Consider the following 20,730-nt stretch of genomic DNA (forward strand, 5'->3'; position numbering starts at 1 on the left):
AAATAAAAGTACTTAAATTAATTGACCCAAGTATCCCAATAACAGTGAAGAATAAATTGGGTATTATTTATCTTTTTTTATGTGTCAAAATATTTTGGGGGAAATGATCATTTACCCAATTTCAGCTTAAAAATTGCCCACTTGCTCCACCAATTTTTTTTTAACCCCATTTATCTAAAACACTCTAAAGGATTATTTCCCTAATACCCAATTAATTCTTTTTTCATTCTTTTTATTTATTTTTGAGACTTTTTGGCCCTCTCCTTCTTTCTCACTTAGAGAGAGAAGTCATCCTCCACCTTGCTGTGCTCCGGTGACCAATGGCTGGCCGCGGTCTCTGGTGACCGGACTCCGGCGACCAATGACCGGAATCCGGCGTCTAAATTTATTAATACCCAGTAACCATATTATTGCCCCACAATAATCATATTATTGCTCCCCAATACTCATATTATTGCCCCACAGTAATCATATTATTGCCCCCCAATACTCATATTATTGCCTCCCAAAATCATATTATTGCCGTCCAGTGAATTGTATAAACTCCCAAAACCAAAATGAATACACTACAGGCACAATTGATCAATTTATATGCATATTATTGCCCCCCAATACTCATATTATTGCCTCCCAAAATCATATTATTGCCGTCTAGTGAATTGTATAAACTCCCAAAACCAAAATGAATACACTACAGGCACAATTAATCAATTTATATGCATATTATTGCCCCCCAATACTCATATTATTGCCTCCCAATAATCATATTATTGCCCCGCAATAGACATGTATAACTACTCAATAAAACTTTTTTTTTTATTCTTCTTTCTTCTTTCCTTATAATCCTTCTGCCAAATTTACCAAAAAAAAAAAAAGAACTTGGGAGAATTTCACAGAAGAAGAAGAAGAAGAAGAGAGAGAGAAGAGAGAGAAAGTTTGCAATGGCGAACGAAGCCGCTGAGGAAAATTGCAGAGGCATTCAAGGAGCTGGAGGCAGCCGTGAAATCGGAGACCGGTGAAGTGGAGGTTGCGCCGATCTAGCAGGCGTGTTCTCTAGTCTCGCCGCTGTTTCAAGACGGGCACGGAGCTGGAGGCGACGATGGGCATGGCACGGACGCCGGCGACCTGAGGCTGGAGGAATCGAACGTAGCGGTGCGCCGCCACGAGCATGGGGACGGTGTCCATCTTCTTCTCCCACGGCGGCAGCTTCTGCAGCTGTCCGGTGCCTTCTGAGCCGAGAGAGAGAGAGAGAGAGAGAGAGAGAGAGAGAGAGAGAGAGACGGCCGGAGGTGGGAGGGAGGGAGGGAGAGATCGATGAGGGGGGAGGAGAGAGAAAATAGATCGAAGAGAGAGAGTCTGAGAGAGAGAGAGAGATGTAATTTATTAATTAAAATAGGGGCAAAACTGTCAATGAATGTTAGATTGGGTAAATGAGGTTAAAAAACTCTTAGTGGAGTAAGTGGGCAATTTTTAGCCTAAAATCAGGTAAGTGGTCACGGCCCCAATATTTTTTAATTATAAATATTCAATATATTAAATTCTATAATTCTAATTATGAATAAAAAGACTATTTTACCCAAGGTTCTAAAAAACGCTAGACGCTAGTCGGGCGGTGAGTCTAGGACTAGCGCCTAGGGGCCTAGGCGGGAGCCTAGGTGGGGACTAGGCGGTTTTTATTTTTCTAATTTTTTAATTATTTTTATGAAATATAATTATATAGATTCTAATAATCAATTGGAAATAGTAAAAATAATCAGTAGAGAAAAAATTGTTTAAGAATTTAAGATTCATTCCTATTATTAGCAAAAAAAAAATCTCAATTTTATGTGGGTTTGTTATATCAGTTGATTCATCAAATGACTTCTATAGTTCAATTTGAACAAATGACACATCTACCTAGTGTTGGAAATTTTATGATTTAAAATTAAAATATATTTTATTTATTTCTTTATTTATTTTGGGGGTTATTTTTATTTTGTGTTTATTTCTCTATTTATGGTTTAGCGGTTTTATGTTTTAAATATATGATTATTATTTGACCATTATATGGTTAATGAGGCTATTGATGGTCATGGTAATGTGGCCTATATAAGGGTACGTGGCTATGGTTGGAAGGCATATGGTGAGGCATGAAACATGCACATGTGTGGGAGTTTAGATTGTCGGATAATGAGGGTATACATGACGGTATAATCCACCATAATGCAACCACTCTAGCCAAATACCTCTACCAAAGATATTCTTACAAACTATACATATACATACTTTACTTATACACCGTTTTGAGTGCACGGGTGATTAAGGTTCAATGGGGCTTTTTAGCTGCACGACTGAGCTCGAAGAGTTGTTGTATCTTGGGAGAAGTTCGTCATTCAACCCAGTGCAGTAGGGGATGAATCTTCTCTTAGGACAGTGCGCTTGCACGCCTCGACTCAATAAGTTTTCCTATATAAAACATATATATTATATTATTTTCTTACTTTATTTCATTTTCTTATCTATATCTCTATTTTTATTTCCCAAGATATTACCATATTTTTTTATTTTAACGTTACAGGAATTCCGTCCCATATTTTTTACAACACCTAGTCCTCTGCAATACCGAGTACTTTGGGTCTACAAACTGACAAAGTTTCAAATGCAATGAAGTTTCAGAGTCAACTCCAAGTTCAAATTCTAAACATAAGAAATAACAAGAAATGGATGAAAGAAGACAAAACCCACAAAAGAAGTACAAAAAGTAAGAGAGGAAATGGTAAACAAATATGAATCTAAACTCCGCACAAACCCAGAAACATACAGATAAATCCAGAAACCCAAGAATCTAAATTTATGGAAAGAAAAAGGTAGAGCCTATTAACCGAAGAGGCTAAACCCAGTACCAAGTGCTCGTTCCAATGGTAAACCAGTCTTTCTCTCTCTTCTCTTCTTTCGCCCACTACACTCCCAAACGGCCACACCCAAACCTCACTCGCACCAGAACCAAGTCCCCGTTGGACCACCTTTTTCGCCGCCCCCCACGCTAGCAAATCTGACCATTTTGAAAACTTATCGTGGTCGGAGTCCGATTTTCCGGAAAAGCCAAACTCTGAGTTGGGCTTCGAGATCTGGTTGTATCAGAAGCTAATTAACGATCCAATGGAGAAATCCAAAAGAAAATATTACAAAAAGAGGAAGAAGTGGATGTATGGTAGTAATTCAGAAGACGAGGAGGAGAAGCAATGGGAGGCGGAGAGGTTGGTGGAGCTGAAACCGGAGATGGTGGAAAGTTGAGTCAATCCGCCCAGCGCCGAGCGCCCAGCCCACCTAATACCACCTAGGCAGCAGCCAAGAAGCTGAACGCCCAGAAGGATCGCCTAGCCTCTAATCGGAACGGAGAGGCCACGCCAGGGCCTAGGCGCCTGCCTAGACCGATTTTTAGAACCATGATTTTACCCTTATTATTTTACTCACATGAGTGTCACATGACCGCCACGTACTCATTTTTAACGAAATAATGGACGGAGGTACTATAAGGGCTAACGGATTGATAGTACAGGTACCACTGGACTCCCTGAAAATTTGTAGGTATCAAAAAGTGCATTTCGTGATAGTTCGGGTACTATATGAGGATTTTACCCATAGGGATAATTAGGTCATGGTTTCTGTGGGTTGTGGGAGAAAGAGTGGCACGTGGTCTGTTAGCAATGCTCAGCTTTGATTCTTACCAAAACCTAATCAAAACTAAGAATCTAGTGATGATTATCTATAATGAGTCAGAGTTCAATATTTGGAGAGATGATTTTAGATTAACAAAAAGTAATAACTAATAAAAATGCAAAGAAATTAATAAAAGTATAACCAAATAAATGGGAATGTCGGGTGTTAGGGAGGTTTTTTCACCCAAATTCTATGTGTCGGAAGCTAATATAATGTAGATTCAAATCTCCTACTTTGGCGGTAGTCGTATCCAAGGCGGTTCAAGGCTCAAGGACCGAAATTCCCTTTCATGGTATTCCTACTCTGGTTCAAGGGTTGTAGGAACTCACTTAACATAAATTAGAGCCGGTTCAAGGGTCCCTAATTCACATCAAGAGGCCTAGAGATCGAGGAATTAGATTACTAAGAGACCCGCCCGCGCAATCACGCAACGGGTGTAAATCACCATGCTTATAACCCCTCGAATACGAAATTGAAGGTTTCTAGCTTAGAAATTAGAGGGGTTCAAGCCTCTAACTCCGTCCTAGACATGCTCAAAATACACACCTTAGAGTTGACTAGGCTCCTAGACATGCATTTTAACCCAACAAAAATAGATATAAGCATCCATCATATGAAAATTGCATCATTACATTAAATTAAACATCTTTTACACAAAATTTGGGCTAGAGCACACAAGGAAATTACTCACAACCCATAGTCATAGACATTAAGATTACAAAATTCAAATAGCAAAGAGTACAGAAGTGTGGGAGAAAACAAAGATAGTCACAAATAGCTAAAAAACTACAATGACTAGCCTTGAATTACAACTCCCACAAAATACCCAAATATTGAATCTTGTGGAGGTTGAGCCCCTTGATAGATTCTTGAAGTTTTGTGTGAGTAGTCCTTCAAATCTCAAAATAAAATAGAAAGAAAAGAGGAAAAATTGGTGGAGAAGAATGGGGAAGAGAGCAGCTGCCTCTGTTTTGTGGTGGTGCGGCTCTGTAGAAGGGATGTAATGTGGTCTGATGGGTTGTATATATATAGGGATAATTAGGTCATGGTTTCTGTGGGTTGTGAGAGAAAGAGTGGCCGGCACGCGATCTGCAAGTGGGGTGAGAGAAAAGTCAGCCACACTAATATCAATTAAAGTAGGCCTCATCAAAAAGCCCGCGAATCAAGTGGGCCGATGGAGGCCCGCAGGGCCAAAAGCCCGGCCAGACCCGTTAAAAAGCCCGCCTTGGTGGGTAGAGGGACAGCCCGTCAAAAAGCCCGCAAAAACTCGGCCCGGCCCATATATATATACACACACATATATCTTTATAAGTATATATATTTATAAACACACACACACATATATATATATACAGATTTACTCACCTAAGGGACAGTTTTAAGGAACTGTGAGGGACAAATGCATCTCAACCACATGTATTAAATATAAAAGCAGAAATTATAACAACTTAAAACTGTGTATTTATTTTCAGCCGTCAGATTCACTTGTCCCTCACAGTCCCTTAAAAATTGTCCCTTAGGTGAGTAGGTCTTTATATATATATATATATATATATATATATATATATATATATATATATATATAAACACACATATATCTATATAAGTATATATATTTATAAGGATTAATTTCAGTTTACCCCCCTGAGGTTTGGAGGTGTCATCATTTCACCCCCTCTACTTTCAATTTTGAATTTTTACCCCCTAAACTTTCCAATTTCAATCAGCCGTGTCCAATTTCTACTATTCCGTCCAAATTGGACGTTAAGTTTGACTTTTGAGGGCTAAAATGGTCATTTCAACATAAAAAATTTAAAAAAAAAAATCTGTTTTTTATTTTTTTTATTTTTTCTGTTTCTTCGTTTTTAAATTTTTTTTTTTGTTTCTTCCTTTTTTTTATTTTTTTGTTTTTTTTAATTTTATCTTCAACCTATACACCACAAGTTATAATAGGTTTATAAAAACAAAAAAATACTCTAGGTAGTTGAAAGCTGCTCGTTGGTTTACGATATTTGTGACATATCTCTGATAAAATGAAGAATTTAGGATATATCCCTAATAAAGTGAAGAAATATCTGTAAAAAATAATTTTACACTTTATCTGTAAATAAATATCTGTAAAAAATGATTTTACACAGATATTTCTTCACTTTATTGGGGATATACAGATATTTACAGATAAAGTGTAAAATCATTTTTTACAGATATTTCTTCACTTTATTAGGGATATATTATAAAATTCTTCAATTTATTGGAGATATATCACAAATATCGTAGACAAAAAATGATTTTACACAGATATTTCTTCACTTTATTGGGGATATACAGATATTTATTTACAGATAAAGTGTAAAATTATTTTTTACAAATATTTCTTCACTTTATTGGGGATATATCCTAAAATTCTTCAGTTTATCGGAGATATATCACAAATATCGTAGACCAGCGAGCGACTTTCAACCACCTAGAGTATTTTTTTATTTTTATAAACCTATTATACCTTGTGGTGTATAGGTTGAAGACAAAATAAAAAAATTTAAAAAAGAAGAAACAGAAAAAAATAATAATAATAAAAAAAATAAAAACAGAAAGAAAAAAAATTTATTTTTTTAATGTTTTAATGTTGAAATGACCATTTTAGCCCTCAAAAGTCAAACTTAACGTCCAATTTGGACGGAATAGTAGAAATTGGACACGGCTGATTGAAATTGGAAAGTTTTTGGGGTAAAAATTCAAAATTGAAAGTAGAGGGGGTGAAATGATGACACCTCCAAACCTTAGGGGGGTAAACTGAAATTAATCCTATTTATAAACACACACACACATATTCTTATATATATATATATATATAAGAATATGTGTGTGTGTGAGTGATTATATATGTTTGTGGAAGTTCTCATACTTCTATATAGAATATGTGCATATATATTCTACATATCATGACGACGGTTGACCAATTTGATTGGATTCGAAAATATGGTGAAATTGGCTAAATTTTTTATCACACTCATAATTTATTGTAATAATCTCATCCAACGGTCGGTTTTTCTATTTTTATTGAATTGATAGGGGGTTGCTCTTTGGAGTATATGATATATAAATATAGGTTTATAAGAGTAACTAAGTTTGACCTAGGCCTCATCATGGGCCGGGTTAGGGCCAGCCCTACCCTAAATTTTAGGTCTTAAGGTAGGGTCGGGTCGGGCTTTGACTGAGTCAACAAAATTTAGGGCCAGGTTTCAATACATAAACCCTTACCCGCCCTTAAGGCCCATTCCGCACGGGTCAAAAGGGCCGAGCCGGGCCAGCCCTTTTAGATAGGGCCGGGCAAGGTTTTACTTAAAATAAACTCAATCTGGAAAGAAAAAAAAAATCTTCAATATATGCAATTAAGGAGGGTGTATTGTATTTGGATTTGTGCAGACTTTTTTTAAATAACAGACTTTTTGAAAAGACCACAGACTCTTTAAAAAGTTGATAAACTGTTATGGATTTCTTAAAACCATTGATTTTAGCAATAGACTTTTACTGATTCATGAAAATCTATATACTTTATTATGAATGACTTCTACAGATTTCTTATGATGTACAAAATATAAACAAAAAACAAAAAACAAAAAAAAAAAACAAAAACAAAAAACAAAGCCCAAACACAAAACAAAATAATAACTTGTTGTCTCTTCAATGCTCCAGTATCTTCTAATAGAAATTGACTCAAATAAATAATTGTTAGTCTGTCTAGGAGTTTGTTCTCATTCCTAATCTCCCAACAGCATAAATATACAATATAGATCACTTGATGTTTATGGTTAATTATTCTCATCAATTTTGTTTTCGCTGATTAACATATATTGTAGCAATATTGGTCAATGTCTTGATCTATAATCAATCAATTGAAATTCAATTGTTCAACCTTTTTTTGAACCATAATATAAATTCAAATTAATGAGAATAATTAATTAATAAGATAAAATTTAGTATGGTTCAAGATCTTAGGGTTAGACCACAATACTTGAGTTTTAGGTTTTCATAAATCATTTTTATTGCTATTAGGGTTCGAAGTATTACAATTGAAAAAAAAAAAAAAAACAAAACAAAAATCACATTCAACAACTACAATGAACATGTTGGGTATCAAAAAATGTTGATATCATAAAAGATTAGAGAAAAGACAAAAAATTAAGAAAGAGAGATGATGAAGGACAAACTTCTTCCTGTGTAGAAAGAAGAACTTTGATAGAATTTTTTTTTTTTTTTTGAAGAGGAAACTTTGATAGACTTTTTGAAATCTTTGGTTTGGAGGTTGGAAAATTATTGGAGTTTGGTATGTATAGTTAACACTACAAAGTCTATGATTATCCATGATTTTATAATTCCATAAATATGAATGATATTTTAAATACCTCTATACTTTTATTTATTTTTAAAAATCCTAATTGAATACCCCTAGATTTTGGTGGAATTCATGAAGTCTTTAAAAATTCTAATTGAATACCTCAAGACTTTCATTGACTGTTAAAAGTCTATATTGAATACACTCAGACTTTTAAATTCCCTAGATTTCTTTAAAAGTTCCACTAATTCCATATACAATACACCCTCCCTAAATAGAAGTCCCTTAAAACTAAAGAAACTTGTCTGAAGTCTAATGATATCAATTACATTATGTAAAACTGAAACTTTCAATTATTTCTTCAAAAACAATGAGAAGAACAAAGATATGAATGGCAGTCTGATGATATCAATTACTTCTTTAAAAACAAAAAATTACAAAATAAATCATTGTTGTGGAGTTGAAGATTCCTGCAATTATGTCAATCATTCTTGTCATTGTACCACCTGGAAAATTCTTCCTGATTGTGAATGTTTATACCACCAGCACCTATAAATGACGAAATATGTGAATCAAATTAGAAAGTGAATCCAACCTAATTGTTAATCTAATCTGTCTCCTTCTTGTTGGTCACAATTTTTTCTAAGTTGAAAAGATATTTGAAGGTGCACTTGAGACTGATTAATTAAACTCCAACTTTGCAATCTTCTATATCATCTCAGATTCAAAGTAGTTTAGTGCAGTCATATATAGCAAGTGGATACATAAACAAATGAGGTCCCACCAACATTAAGATTAAGCAAAGTTGTTCCTATTCCAATTAAGCTTTGGTTTGGAAAAAACTAATGTTTATTTGGGTTGCTGGGATTCTGAAACTGGACTAAAGGTCTCCAATTTCAAAGTCTCCAGAAATCAGAGATACATAAAATTGAGAAACAAAAAGAAAAAAAAACTCAATCAAAACGCATTCAACTTCTTGTAATCAGTATTATCAATCAAAATCTTGGTGTACCTTTTCCAAAACAAACGCAAACCGATTGTCCTCTTCTCTTTCTACTCCAGTACCTGAACTTCTACAAAATTTGCAAATCACAGAAAACCAGTTTATTGTATACTAACCAGTTTATACCATTTGAATCATAAACAAAGTAAAGACACAAGGATATGAATAATTGAATATGAATCATCCAAACAATTGATTTCACATCTTGATTAGCCAGTGGAGAACTGTCTTCTTCATCAAGCGAGACCATCTCCTTGAGCTGGAGACGGAGGCGGCATCTATGCTGGAGAAGGAAGGCGGCATTGATGCTGGAGGAGGAGCCAGATTAGGGTTTTGGAATAGAATGGAGAAGTGGAGAGCGGCAGCTTGGTCGTCGTCGACGTGGACTTGGTCACTTGGACTAAGCTAAGCTACTAGGGCTGCTATGATTAAGAGTATAGGATATTAGGTCAAAGTTTGATGACCTAGACGGCTAGGTAAGGACCTTTAGTCTTGGACTTGGACTGATCACAGATCTGGGCAAAAAAGGGCCATTGGGCCTCAGACCTTAATTGGATTTATCAAGGACATACCCATTTTCTAAAACAAATGCAGATTTCTTATTTTCATTTCTATGTAATTGAAAATAATAAAAATAAGGGCCGGGTAGGGTCGGGCTTTTAGGGCCTGGCCGGGCTTGGCTTTAACTGGCTCAATCGGGCCGGCCCGTAGGGTAGGGCCGGGCTTCATTTGCATGACCCTTACCCTACCCTATTTGAGAAAGGGTCGGGCCGGCCCTTCCATTAGGGCGGGCCGGGCCGGCCGGGCTTAGGGCCCAAGGGCCATATGATGAGGCCTAGTTTGACCTCGTTGATTGAATTCGAAACGAGAATCAAATTGACTGAATTTTTTACAACTACCATAAAACATTACAATCTCTCCATCAAGCGGTTGGTTTCTCTAAATTCATTTTCTACTTCATGGTTGCTTTAGAATGAATCTCAACAATTTAAATGCAATGTACAAGTCATACAACTTTAGGAGGCAAATTGATATAGGCCAACGTCTTTGTAATTAAAATTGAAATTTTTATCTTATGTACACGCACATCCATCGATAGGATATTTACAGATGTGATGTGAAAAAATAAGCACGTTTCGCAGTCGTCAAGCCATCGGTCAACGAAGAAAATATATAAGCGACGACGGTTGACCAATTCGATCGGATTCAAAAATATGGTGAAATTGGCTAAATTTTTTACCACACTCATAATTTATTGTAATAATCTCATCCAACGGTCGGTTTTTCCATTTTGTTTGAATTGATAGGGGTTGCTCTTTGGAGTGCATGATATATAAATATAGGTTTATAAAAGTAATTAAGTTGGACCTAGTTGATTGAATTCGAAATGAGAACCAAATAGGCTGGATTTTTTACAGCCACCATAAAACAATACAATCTCTCTATCAAGCGGTTGGTTTCTCTAAATTCATTTTTCCACTTCATGGTTGATTTAGAGTGAACCTTAACAATTTAAATGCAACATATAAGTCATACAACTTTAGGAGGCAAATTGGTATACGTCAACATCTTTATAATTAAAATTGAAATTTTTATCTTATGTCCACGCATATTCATCGATGAAATATTTATAGATGTGATGTAGAAAAATAAGCACGTTTCACGGTTGTTACGCCATCAGTCAACCAAGAAGACATAGAAGTGACGACAGTTGACCAATTCGATCGGATTCGAAAATATGGTGAAATTGGCTAAATTTTTTACCACACTCATAATTTATTGTAATGATCACATCCAACGGTTAGTTTTTTTATTTTCTTTGAATTGATAGACGTTGCTCTTTAGAGTGTATGATATATAAATATAAGTTTATAAAAAAATTAGTATCTTTAAATATTTATTTGTAAATAAAGCTCGCAAGGCCAGGCCTAAAAAAGCCCTCAAGACCCAGCCCGCAAAAGCCCGCAAGGCCCGCTTTATATGGACAGGCTTGGATCCTTCAATTTACAACAAAGCCCGGCCCAGCCTAAGCCCGCTATGAATAGGCTGGGTCGGGCCCGGCCGGACCCGTTGATGAGGCCTAAATTAAAAATGCCAAACGTGCAGCACCATTTCCTTGGGCTTAACTAATCAATCAAATGATTGATTAATTAAACAACAACCTTTATATATATCTCCTTGCAATTTCAAGTGCATGCCCACAACTATGAATAATTGCATTCTTCTCCTTTTCTGACTTTGACCGTGGTTGACCGCATCAGTAATTTCATTTCTTTCTCGGAAATTCAATTTTGCTTCATTTTCGTGCCATTTTCTCTCGATTTCCCCAACTCCGCTTATTTTCTACAAAATAAATGAAAGTGGATTAATTACATATTAATTGACTTGAAGATTAGCTTAATTCTAGTATTTATAGTGAAATTACGCGCATAGAAATGCGTACAATCAGTACTCGATCTGGTTTCAGACCTGGGATCTGGGTACACGGTTTTTTGGTTGGAGGCGAGTTGTTGGGCGATGGCATGGATAGCAGAGTAGGGGTTGGATGCTAGGGCAGAGAAGTCGGCTGGGGCTGAAGGGCTCGCTAGGTTTGAGAGGTCCATGTGGGTCTGGACAACCATGGTGGATCATCGGTTGGTTTAAATTGGAACATCGAGATGGGAGGGGATTGTTCAGGAGGCTGGTGTTTCCATGGTAGTGGATTTTGGAATGGGATGGTCTAGGGATGATGCTCGATGTTGATGGATGTTGGTTTTCCGGCGAATGGTTTGAACTCAGGTGGTTGTATCCAATATGGTGGTGGTGGGTTATTCCTTGGCCACAAGGCTTGTGGTTAAACGTCAAATTTATCATCACCAAGAACCCAATTTGCATGGTGGCAATCTATGAGAAGCCCGACTCGACGTTTCGAGAAACAAATGGTGGCAGCTTGGTTTTTTGTTCATTCAGGGTTTTATTTTTTGGTTTTTGGCTAGGTGAAATAAGTCTCTACTCATTTGAGCTAGGGTTTAGGTGTCTTGGTCCTATCGGTGTGCCGATTTTCTGGTGTTATTTCCGAGAACTATGTGATTTAATTTTGGTGCCTTCTGGTTGTCAACGTGATGGTGAATTGCCCTTACACATGGTTTGGCTGTTTTGGAACACGGTGTGGAAGAGGGTTAAAAGGTTCATCTTGATGTTGGTGGCTAGTTTGTATCATGATATTCGGGATTATTTATGTTTCATTATAGCTACTAGCTTCCGGATATGGGCGTGAAGTTTGGTTAGGGGTTGAGCCCTTTTGGCTTATGGATATCATTAATAGTGACAGACCCGTGATTATGGATCTTGTTAGGAATATGTGGCATGGTGTTGAGACCACGATCGGTTATTCCATTGCGTTGTAATCTTTTCGGTGATTAATGAATTTTTCTTCTTCTAAAAAAAAAAAAAATGTAGTGGAGAATTGGTTGTACACGCAGTATGGGACACAACATGGAAGGGGGTTAGTTTCTTCTTAATGTTGTATATGAGGACATATCATAAATCTTGAGACAAATTGACTATTAATAGGCTGAAGGTAAGTGCAATATTGTGGTTAGAGTTCCAGCCTCTTTGGCTCATGAAATCTTTAACCATCTTAGCCTCTTTGACCACCAGTTTTTGGTTTAGTGTCCATATTTGCTACCTTAAGCGACTACATCTGAGACCATTAAAGCCCATTTTTGTTATATTGACATATGATTAGTTCATCTTCTACATTTATGACACGTTTACTTACTTGGAATGGAAAATAATCATGAATTGGAGACATGTGGAATGGGAGAAGAAAGGAATCAGTATTGATTCCAGAGGATTAATTCCTAAACCCATCTCTCCCATTCGTAATCAAATTTCTGAGTATTCAGGAATCGATTCTTGATAAGGAGGTGAGATCTACACTCATTCCGATTCTTTCATGTGTTAGTAAACGCATAAATTCTTTTATCCAGAATCATTCTGATTCCTTTATATGTTAGTAAACGTGCCAGAGCAATCTATAATTTATGTAGTCAATCATATCTTTACAACCATCTTTATAATATATGGTTTCATTTTAAATACACAAATTATACAATTAAAATGGAGCTAAGAATACCATGTTATATGAGCACGAATAATAAAGACATGCATTTTAATGTTTTTCATCACAAATCACCCCTCAAAGATTTTTCAGAATTTGAATTGATAATGTTCACTTTTTCTTTCCTGAGAGACCTTAGGGTTGGTAGCAACGTTGACTAGGTAATGGTGGCGCTTCATTCTCAACTAGCATGAACAAGTTTCCCTATTTCTCTGGTTTCCTTGAAGATGGCGGTGGGGGAGTGATTTATAGACACTCCTTCTTGACTCTCATAAGAGAGGTTTCTTGACTGCGACTGACTCTGGTTGGTGGTGGTCTTGTACCTTGGACTCAGAAGGGTGGCAGCGCACCCTTTTCTATTCTCCTCTTTAGTGTTGAAGACTGATGGCTTCGAGGGTGCCCCTCAGCTTCAAGATTGGATCGGGTTCGCCTTTTGGGAGGCTTCCATTCTCAGGTGGTGGTCGATGTGTTTACAATGAATAGTTTTGGGAGGTTGGGTTGGCTAAAGCGGAAACAGAGGCTTACTATATTAACAGGACCCGCCCCAAAACACCCTGAAATCCGAGGTGGCCTTGCGGGGCCTACTTGAAAGAAGGTTTTACCAAAAATTCGGCAGAACTTCCCCTAGAAGTAGGCAACCCAAAACCTGTAAGGACATATTTTCACTTCTAACAATTCACCCTTAATCTTCTAGAGCCACCCTGCTCACCGAAACACAACTCCACATCCACGTAAAAACCAAACCCAACACTCCCACAGTTCACTAAAATATTTAAATTTTAACATGATCCCAAGTACCTAAATATCACTCCCAAAATATAACAATGATCTCAATAGGTAATCAGAGCATTCTAGAAAAAAGAACCGAATTACATTACAAGTAGGTTAAGCTAGTAACATACACAAAATGGTAGCGATTCAAGGCTCAGACATATATTTACCCAAGTGTACAACAATAACTCAAGGGGTCCACAAACATACATGTATACATCATTAAATAAATCTCCGAAAATGACAATCATTATCTAGGCCTCCAATACATCCCCTCTCTCGTGGAGCCACCGCTACTTCTACAGCCACCAATACATCCCTTCTCTCCTAGTACCTCCATTTGAAGACCACTAGTTCATCCCCTCTCTCCTAGTGTCTTCTACTCAACTATATAGCTATCAGTACATCCCCTCTCTCCTGGTGCTACACTCCTATAAGACCATTAGTCCATCCCCGGCCCTCTCTCCTAGTGGCTCGAACAACATAAGTCACAATTCAACAAACAAACAAATATAACAATTCAGACAATAACTAACATCATCATAGTATCACCAAGAGCATATTCTCATAGTCAAACCAATTTTAGAATCCAACATACCATTCATCGGAGATAAATCATCGAAAGCTCAAAGTCAAAACAAATGGTAAAGTGAAATCTTTCCCGAAAGTCAACATCGAATTAAATCACACTTAAGTCTCCAAATTCATCATCAAAAGAAAATCACGAGGTAAATCAAAATTAAATTCCGAATCAAATCATGTGCTCAAATTATAATCCAAAATCGAAATTATAATATAAGATCCAATATCATTTTCCAAAATGTCAAAGAAACCATTTCACAAATATTTAATTCTGAATACTTAGAATCGCATGCATTTCATTTCACAATAAATGTCCACTCACCGTACGTACGTATGCAAGCATGCATGCATGCATGTATGTATGTATGTATAGCTAAATCCATCAAGTGTGGGTATCCTCGTCGAGCGATGGCTCTGCACGTCGTCCTAAACAAATGACAACTCGTAAACCACAATTTAAAATGCTTGACAATTGAAACAACTCAGAACGAAACTCGGAAACCCTTCGTAAATTAACATGCATCTCCATTTCTTCTCGGATTCATTCTAAACTCCACCACTAAGACCAATTCATTAATTTTTTTTTTAAAGAGGATCAAAAGATTTCACTTCTACCCCCATGGTGACTCGAACACATGACTTCGTACCACTAAGACCAATTCGTTAATTTAAAGGTTCTAGAACAGAACTGAGAGAAATCCGACGGTTGGATTTCCGTAAATCGATAATCAAAACTCCATACTTCGGAAAAATCACAATTGATACTAAACCTTTTTCCAAACTTTACTAGTTCCACAAGTTATAAGGAACGCAACCAGCCAATTTAGGAAGCCAGAATCGAAACCCCCCCAACCCCCCCCCCCCCCCCCCAAAAAGTGTGGGACCCACGCACCGCCGGCCAACCCTCAAACTGGGTATCAACACCTATGCCAAAATCTTCCTCTCATTAAACCCAACAAACTTCCACAACTACAAGAAAGTCCAATTTGAAGCCAAAAGTCTGAAATTTACCTCGAAAGCAAAGATGGGAAATTTGAGTGATTGGGGCTCCACACTTCAAATTGGACCAAGAGACTTTGAGAGATTGTTGTATGATCCAAGAGTTCAAAGAACCAATAAGAATCGTTGCCAGAGGTCGTCGGAAACTTAAGTTTCGACCAAAACCCGAGAACGATGGCGCTGCCTTCTTTTCTCTTCCTTGCTACACCTTCCACGGTTAGAATCGAGCTACCAAATCACCCTAGAATTAAATAGAACGGCGAGAGCTTTCCAACGGTACCTGTGGTGCAAAAATCCGTCACTGGATGGAGGAGAAATCGCCAGAAGAAGGTGACTGGGTCGGGGAGAGAGAGAGATGGAGGAGAGAGAAACTGACGGGTAAGTTTCCAAAAATGAAAACTTACCACAGTAACTCCTCCTTCTATAGAAAAATTACTATAAACAGTAACTTTAGTTTTCCAATCAGAATTTTCACATACGAACTCTGATTTAAGCACGCCATGTGTCCATGGACTCAGTTTAACGTCCTCTACAACTTCTGTGAAGAAAGTTTTCTCAAATTACGAACGAAACAAAAATCAACTTTTTAGTCCACTAAAAATATCAAACAAAGTAAAAAGTGAAAGTAATTGTCGTTTACCGTTCAAATGACTAGAAAACTGGTAAATTGAGGTACGGGATGTAACATATATGGTAGGCGATGCGGCAAGGCTGGGCTTTGACTGCATAGGACTGTCAGGTGGTCTCTCTTTACCAATGGTGGTGATGGCGGATCTAGTTTGCTATGGGTCAGATCCGATTGTGGGTCTTTTGGTTTGGTTTATTGCCCTCAGTGGTAATGGTGGTGTCAGTGGCGGTGCACATGACTGGTACTCCTGGTGTGTGGGGTTGCAGGATTTTCCTTCTAGTCCCGACGAAATGTGCGGTGGCGGCTTTGACTATAGGTGACTTCTCACCGAGGGTATACCTTAGTTGGGCTTTTTGGGTTTGAACTTGGCTATTATGGGTCCATAATGCCTTTAGAGCTTCATATTTTATTTTATTTTGGTCATTCTTCAATTTTTATGAAAAGATGATGGCCCCTTTTTGTTTTTTTGTTTTGTTTTTTTGAGTGAGGAGAATTGAAGATCGACAAGGAAAATAGACCTTCGTTATTTCATTTGATTCCTCTTCAGAGATCAAGTTTTCGTTATTTTGGGCTTAATCTTAAAAAGTGGGTGTGCTACGGTTTTACTATGTAGTGTACTATGTTTAAGGGTGTACTTGGCAATATATTATGTGTAACACTTTTTCTGACAACCCATATGAGTGTGTGGTTATTATAATACTTGTTAAATTGCATAATGTATGACTTTTTCAACTAAAAAAAAGAATCAAATATCACCCATTTTTGTTTCCATAATAATCCTAACCAAATTTAATTTTGAATTCCAACAACAATCTAGACTCTTCGTTTAGTGATATTTTTTTTTTCTGACTCGATTTTAGAAAAATCTTTCTTACCGGGCTAAACTAAGAAATGGTAAGCAAAAAAGAGGACATTACCGCTAAATCAGAAAACAAAAGGGGTCAGTCCACGTAATTACCGAGGGTCACAATCCATCAAAATTTAAAAATTACGTGCGAAAATTCTCTATTCAACACCTAACCAGAGCTACCAGTCAGTCCTTCACACACTTACATCATCTCCTTCCTCTAGAACGTTACACAGAGAGAGACAGAGAGACAGAGATGTCGTGCTTGTGCTCTTGCTGCAGCGCTTCCACTTGCGGCCTCTGCTCCTCCGTGGCCTCCGGGATTTCCAGCAAATCCGCGAGACTCGGGTACTGCGGCCTCTTCGGGCTTTCCTTGGTCGTCACTTGGATTCTTAGAGAAGTTGGAGCTCCTCTCTTGGAGAAAATCCCATGTGAGTCCAATTTCTCACCGACCCTTTTCGTTTTAGGAGCTGGTTTTAATTGGGTATGTAGTAGAATTGTTTAGTTGTTGAAGAAGATAGCAAATTCTGGATTTTTGGGTTGTTTGTATTGAGCTCCGAGCTTCATGAACTGGGTTTGATTTGTTTCGATTCGTTTTGGGATGCTTGTTGAAGTCTCTGTTATGATTATGGATCGTGCAATTGATATATCACTGTCTAAACATGATGAATGAAATGAAGATTATTGAAAAAAAAAAAATGAAAAAAAAAAAGGAATTTAGTGGTTGCATTATTATCGTTCATTATAAATTTGGCAATGTCAGAAATTCAGAATTGCATTTTGAGCTAGAATACTTTTTATGTGATTTTTGTTTCACCTTTCAAGATTGTTTGCCACTGTGTGATATGATTGTTTCTTATCGCTATTGGTATCGATAGGGATAAGCTCTTCCGAGACTCACACCAAGGCATGGTATCAAATACAAGCGGTTCTTCGGGTAAGCATGGGGAATTTCTTGTTTTTTGCGATACTTGCGCTTATAATGATTGGTGTGAAGGATCGAAATGACCGACGAGATGGCTGGCACCATGGTGGATGGATTGCCAAGATGGTCATCTGGCTTTTGCTTGTCATTCTCATGTTTTTTCTTCCAGACATTGTCATCACAATCTACGGTTAGTTTTCTCCTAAATAGGTCTGAGACATCAATAGTTTCTGCTTCTGTTATTTGACCTGGTGCCACGGAGAATGTGGTGATCCTACCTTGCTTTATTAGTGTGCTTAACATGTACTGAAGAAAGTAAATGATTTGTATGCTGTAGCAAATGAATCTTAAATTCTAATAGCATTAAAGTTTCCCTGGAAAGAATGTTCTTTGCAGGAAAAAGAATTGTTTTTTGATTGTGGAACATACATGGGGATTGTGGGGTTTTAGAATCCACCATTTACATGGTCACCTAGGAGTTCATTATTAATTGAATCTCAGAGTTGATAATTTTGATTGAAGTAAGGGAAAACTTATTTCGGCCAGTCCTGAATCTGATTCTCCCTGATGGTTGTTTCATCACTGGGAAAAGTACTGTTCTGTTCCCTGTGATTTTATGCTAAAGTGACTAGTTGATCTCTATTATATCTGAAGGGAAAATAAGTCTCTATTATATCTGAAGGGAAAACTTATTTCATGGCTTTATTTTTATTATAACAAATAAAGACTACGAATCTGGATGGTAGAGAAAATATCTCGTTAGTTGAGTGTAGCCACAAAGTTCTTTTATTAGAGGGGTTTTAGCACTTTCAGGCTAGGTTTAGACTTGGATAGTTGCATATGATATTCAGACTTGGATACTAGGTAATGGGCCAACACTTCAACATTATTCGGCCAGTCATGAATCCGATTCTCACTAGTGGTTGTTTTGTCACTGGGAAAATTACTGTTCTGTTGCCTGGTTTTATGCTAAAATCAATAGTTGATCTCTGTTATATCTGCATGCAGGAGATATATCAAAATTTGGGGCAGGCCTGTTTTTACTGGTTCAAGTGATTATCTTACTAGACTTTACTCACTCCTGGAATGATGCATGGGTGGAGAAAGATGAACAAAAATGGTGAGTTTAGTCCTGATATGTATCATTTCCTCCATCACTGGTTCAAATGAGTTTAACTGTATGTATTAATACATTTCAGGTATATCGCCTTGCTTGCTATATCAATTGGGTGCTATATTGCAGCATTTGTGTTCTTAGGCATTCTGTTCATTTGGTTCAATCCCTCTGGCAATGACTGTGGCCTTAATGTCTTCTTCATTGTCATGACCATGATTCTGGCATTTGCATTTGCAGTGATTGCATTACACCCAACGGTAAGGATAGAATGGTAACTTTCGTCAATTTGAAACTCATGCTTGATGTAACATGTCCATCTTTCCCCATATGTTAATCGATGAACCTATTCATGCATACTATGTAGATTGTGTATAAATTGAAACCCATGCTCTCTTGAAGGAATTAGGAATCATTACCATAGATTTCTGGTGTTAATCTAGTAAAGGACACTGATCACGTGGAGTGTTATGATTTTGGGCAACACAAAATGGCTCTGAATTGCTCTGGATAGGCTCATTAGCACTCTTACCTACATTTCTTGACAAGTTTATCTCCACTCTTTACTGAAGGAAATTGTCCTGGTACTTGGTTTTTGAGAAAACTCATCATATCTTATTCCATCATGTAGTACACAGTACTGCAAAGATTTTTATTGGTGAATTGTAGTGTTATATGATATGATCTTTGTTATTTGGAAAAATTGGGACTTGGTAGGTTTGTTCTATGGTGTTGGGTCATATACTAAGGGTTAACCCCCATCACTATTTTGCCTGTAAATTTCAAACAGGTGAATGGCAGCCTCCTTCCTGCTTCTGTTATATCAGTATATTGTGCTTATGTGTGCTACACGGCTCTTTCCTGTGAGCCTGTTGGCTATGCTTGCAATGGTCTTCACCACTCCAGCGCAGTCTCTTTTAGTACTACTCTTCTTGGGATGGTGACGACCATTCTTTCAGTTCTGTACTCTGCATTACGTGCTGGATCTTCAACAACTTTTCTGTCACCACCGTCTTCACCCAGGGCAGGTACTCAAAATAAACTTTTTTAGTCGTTTATGTTGCAATACATCAAAGTTACTCTCATTTGTAAGTTACATTTAAGTTCTTTGCAAACTCGTTCCAATTTGTGGCGCAGCTGAAAAGAAACCTCTTCTTGAGGGGAAAGAGTTGGAAGAAGGGAAAGAAAAGAATGAAAAAGAAGCACAACCTGTCAGCTATTCCTATACATTTTTCCACCTGATATTTGCCTTGGCTAGCATGTATTCAGCCATGCTTCTTTCGGGTTGGACCAACACATCAGAGAGCTCAGACCTTATAGACGTTGGCTGGACATCAGTTTGGGTGCGAATCTGCACAGAGTGGGTTACTGCTGGACTATATGTTTGGTCCCTTGTAGCTCCTTTACTTTTCCCAGACCGGGAATTCTAGATTCCTCCTTCACAGAATCTCGGTTGTTTTCCTGTGGATTACAAATTGGACTTGTAGTTATCTTATAGCTTTCTAGATAGTCATGGTTGGGAGTTTAAAGTATAGTTGAGCTCGGTGAAATTTCAATACGTTGTCTCCTGGTAGTCTCTAGTATGTAAGTGTTGCTTTTGTGTATATATGGAGCAAAAATTGCAATAAAAACTAAAATGAGGTCTCCAACTGAAATTTCTAGCTATGGGTGTGTTTGGTATGGCTGTGCTTTGAAGAAAAGCTGGCTTTTGCTTATTTTTGAAAATA

At 37.3% G+C, this 20,730-nt stretch overlaps 1 protein-coding gene across 1 annotated transcript; it reads left to right on the plus strand.

Annotated features, from left to right (window-relative positions):
- Positions 1-17,138: 17,138 nt before the first annotated feature.
- LOC112196641 (probable serine incorporator) lies at positions 17,139-20,668 on the plus strand. Its single transcript, XM_024337044.2, has 6 exons — positions 17,139-17,395; positions 17,843-18,079; positions 18,898-19,009; positions 19,089-19,263; positions 19,794-20,031; positions 20,141-20,668. Exons 1-6 carry the CDS (start codon positions 17,221-17,223, stop codon positions 20,431-20,433), a joined length of 1,230 nt encoding a protein of 409 aa, XP_024192812.1. The 5' UTR covers positions 17,139-17,220; the 3' UTR covers positions 20,434-20,668.
- Positions 20,669-20,730: the final 62 nt, after the last annotated feature.

This window comes from Rosa chinensis, chromosome 4 (assembly GCF_002994745.2).
Source record: "Rosa chinensis cultivar Old Blush chromosome 4, RchiOBHm-V2, whole genome shotgun sequence".
Taxonomy (NCBI): domain Eukaryota; kingdom Viridiplantae; phylum Streptophyta; class Magnoliopsida; order Rosales; family Rosaceae; genus Rosa; species Rosa chinensis.

Bases quoted from the DNA above. Each gene is read 5' to 3' on its own strand.
- LOC112196641 (XM_024337044.2), top strand. From the start codon at position 17,221: ATGTCGTGCTTGTGCTCTTGCTGCAGCGCTTCCACTTGCGGCCTCTGC. The intron at 17,396-17,842 runs GTGAGTCCAATT...TGGTATCGATAG, and splicing joins TCTCTTGGAGAAAATCCCAT to GGATAAGCTCTTCCGAGACT. The intron at 19,010-19,088 runs GTGAGTTTAGTC...AATACATTTCAG, and splicing joins GAGAAAGATGAACAAAAATG to GTATATCGCCTTGCTTGCTA.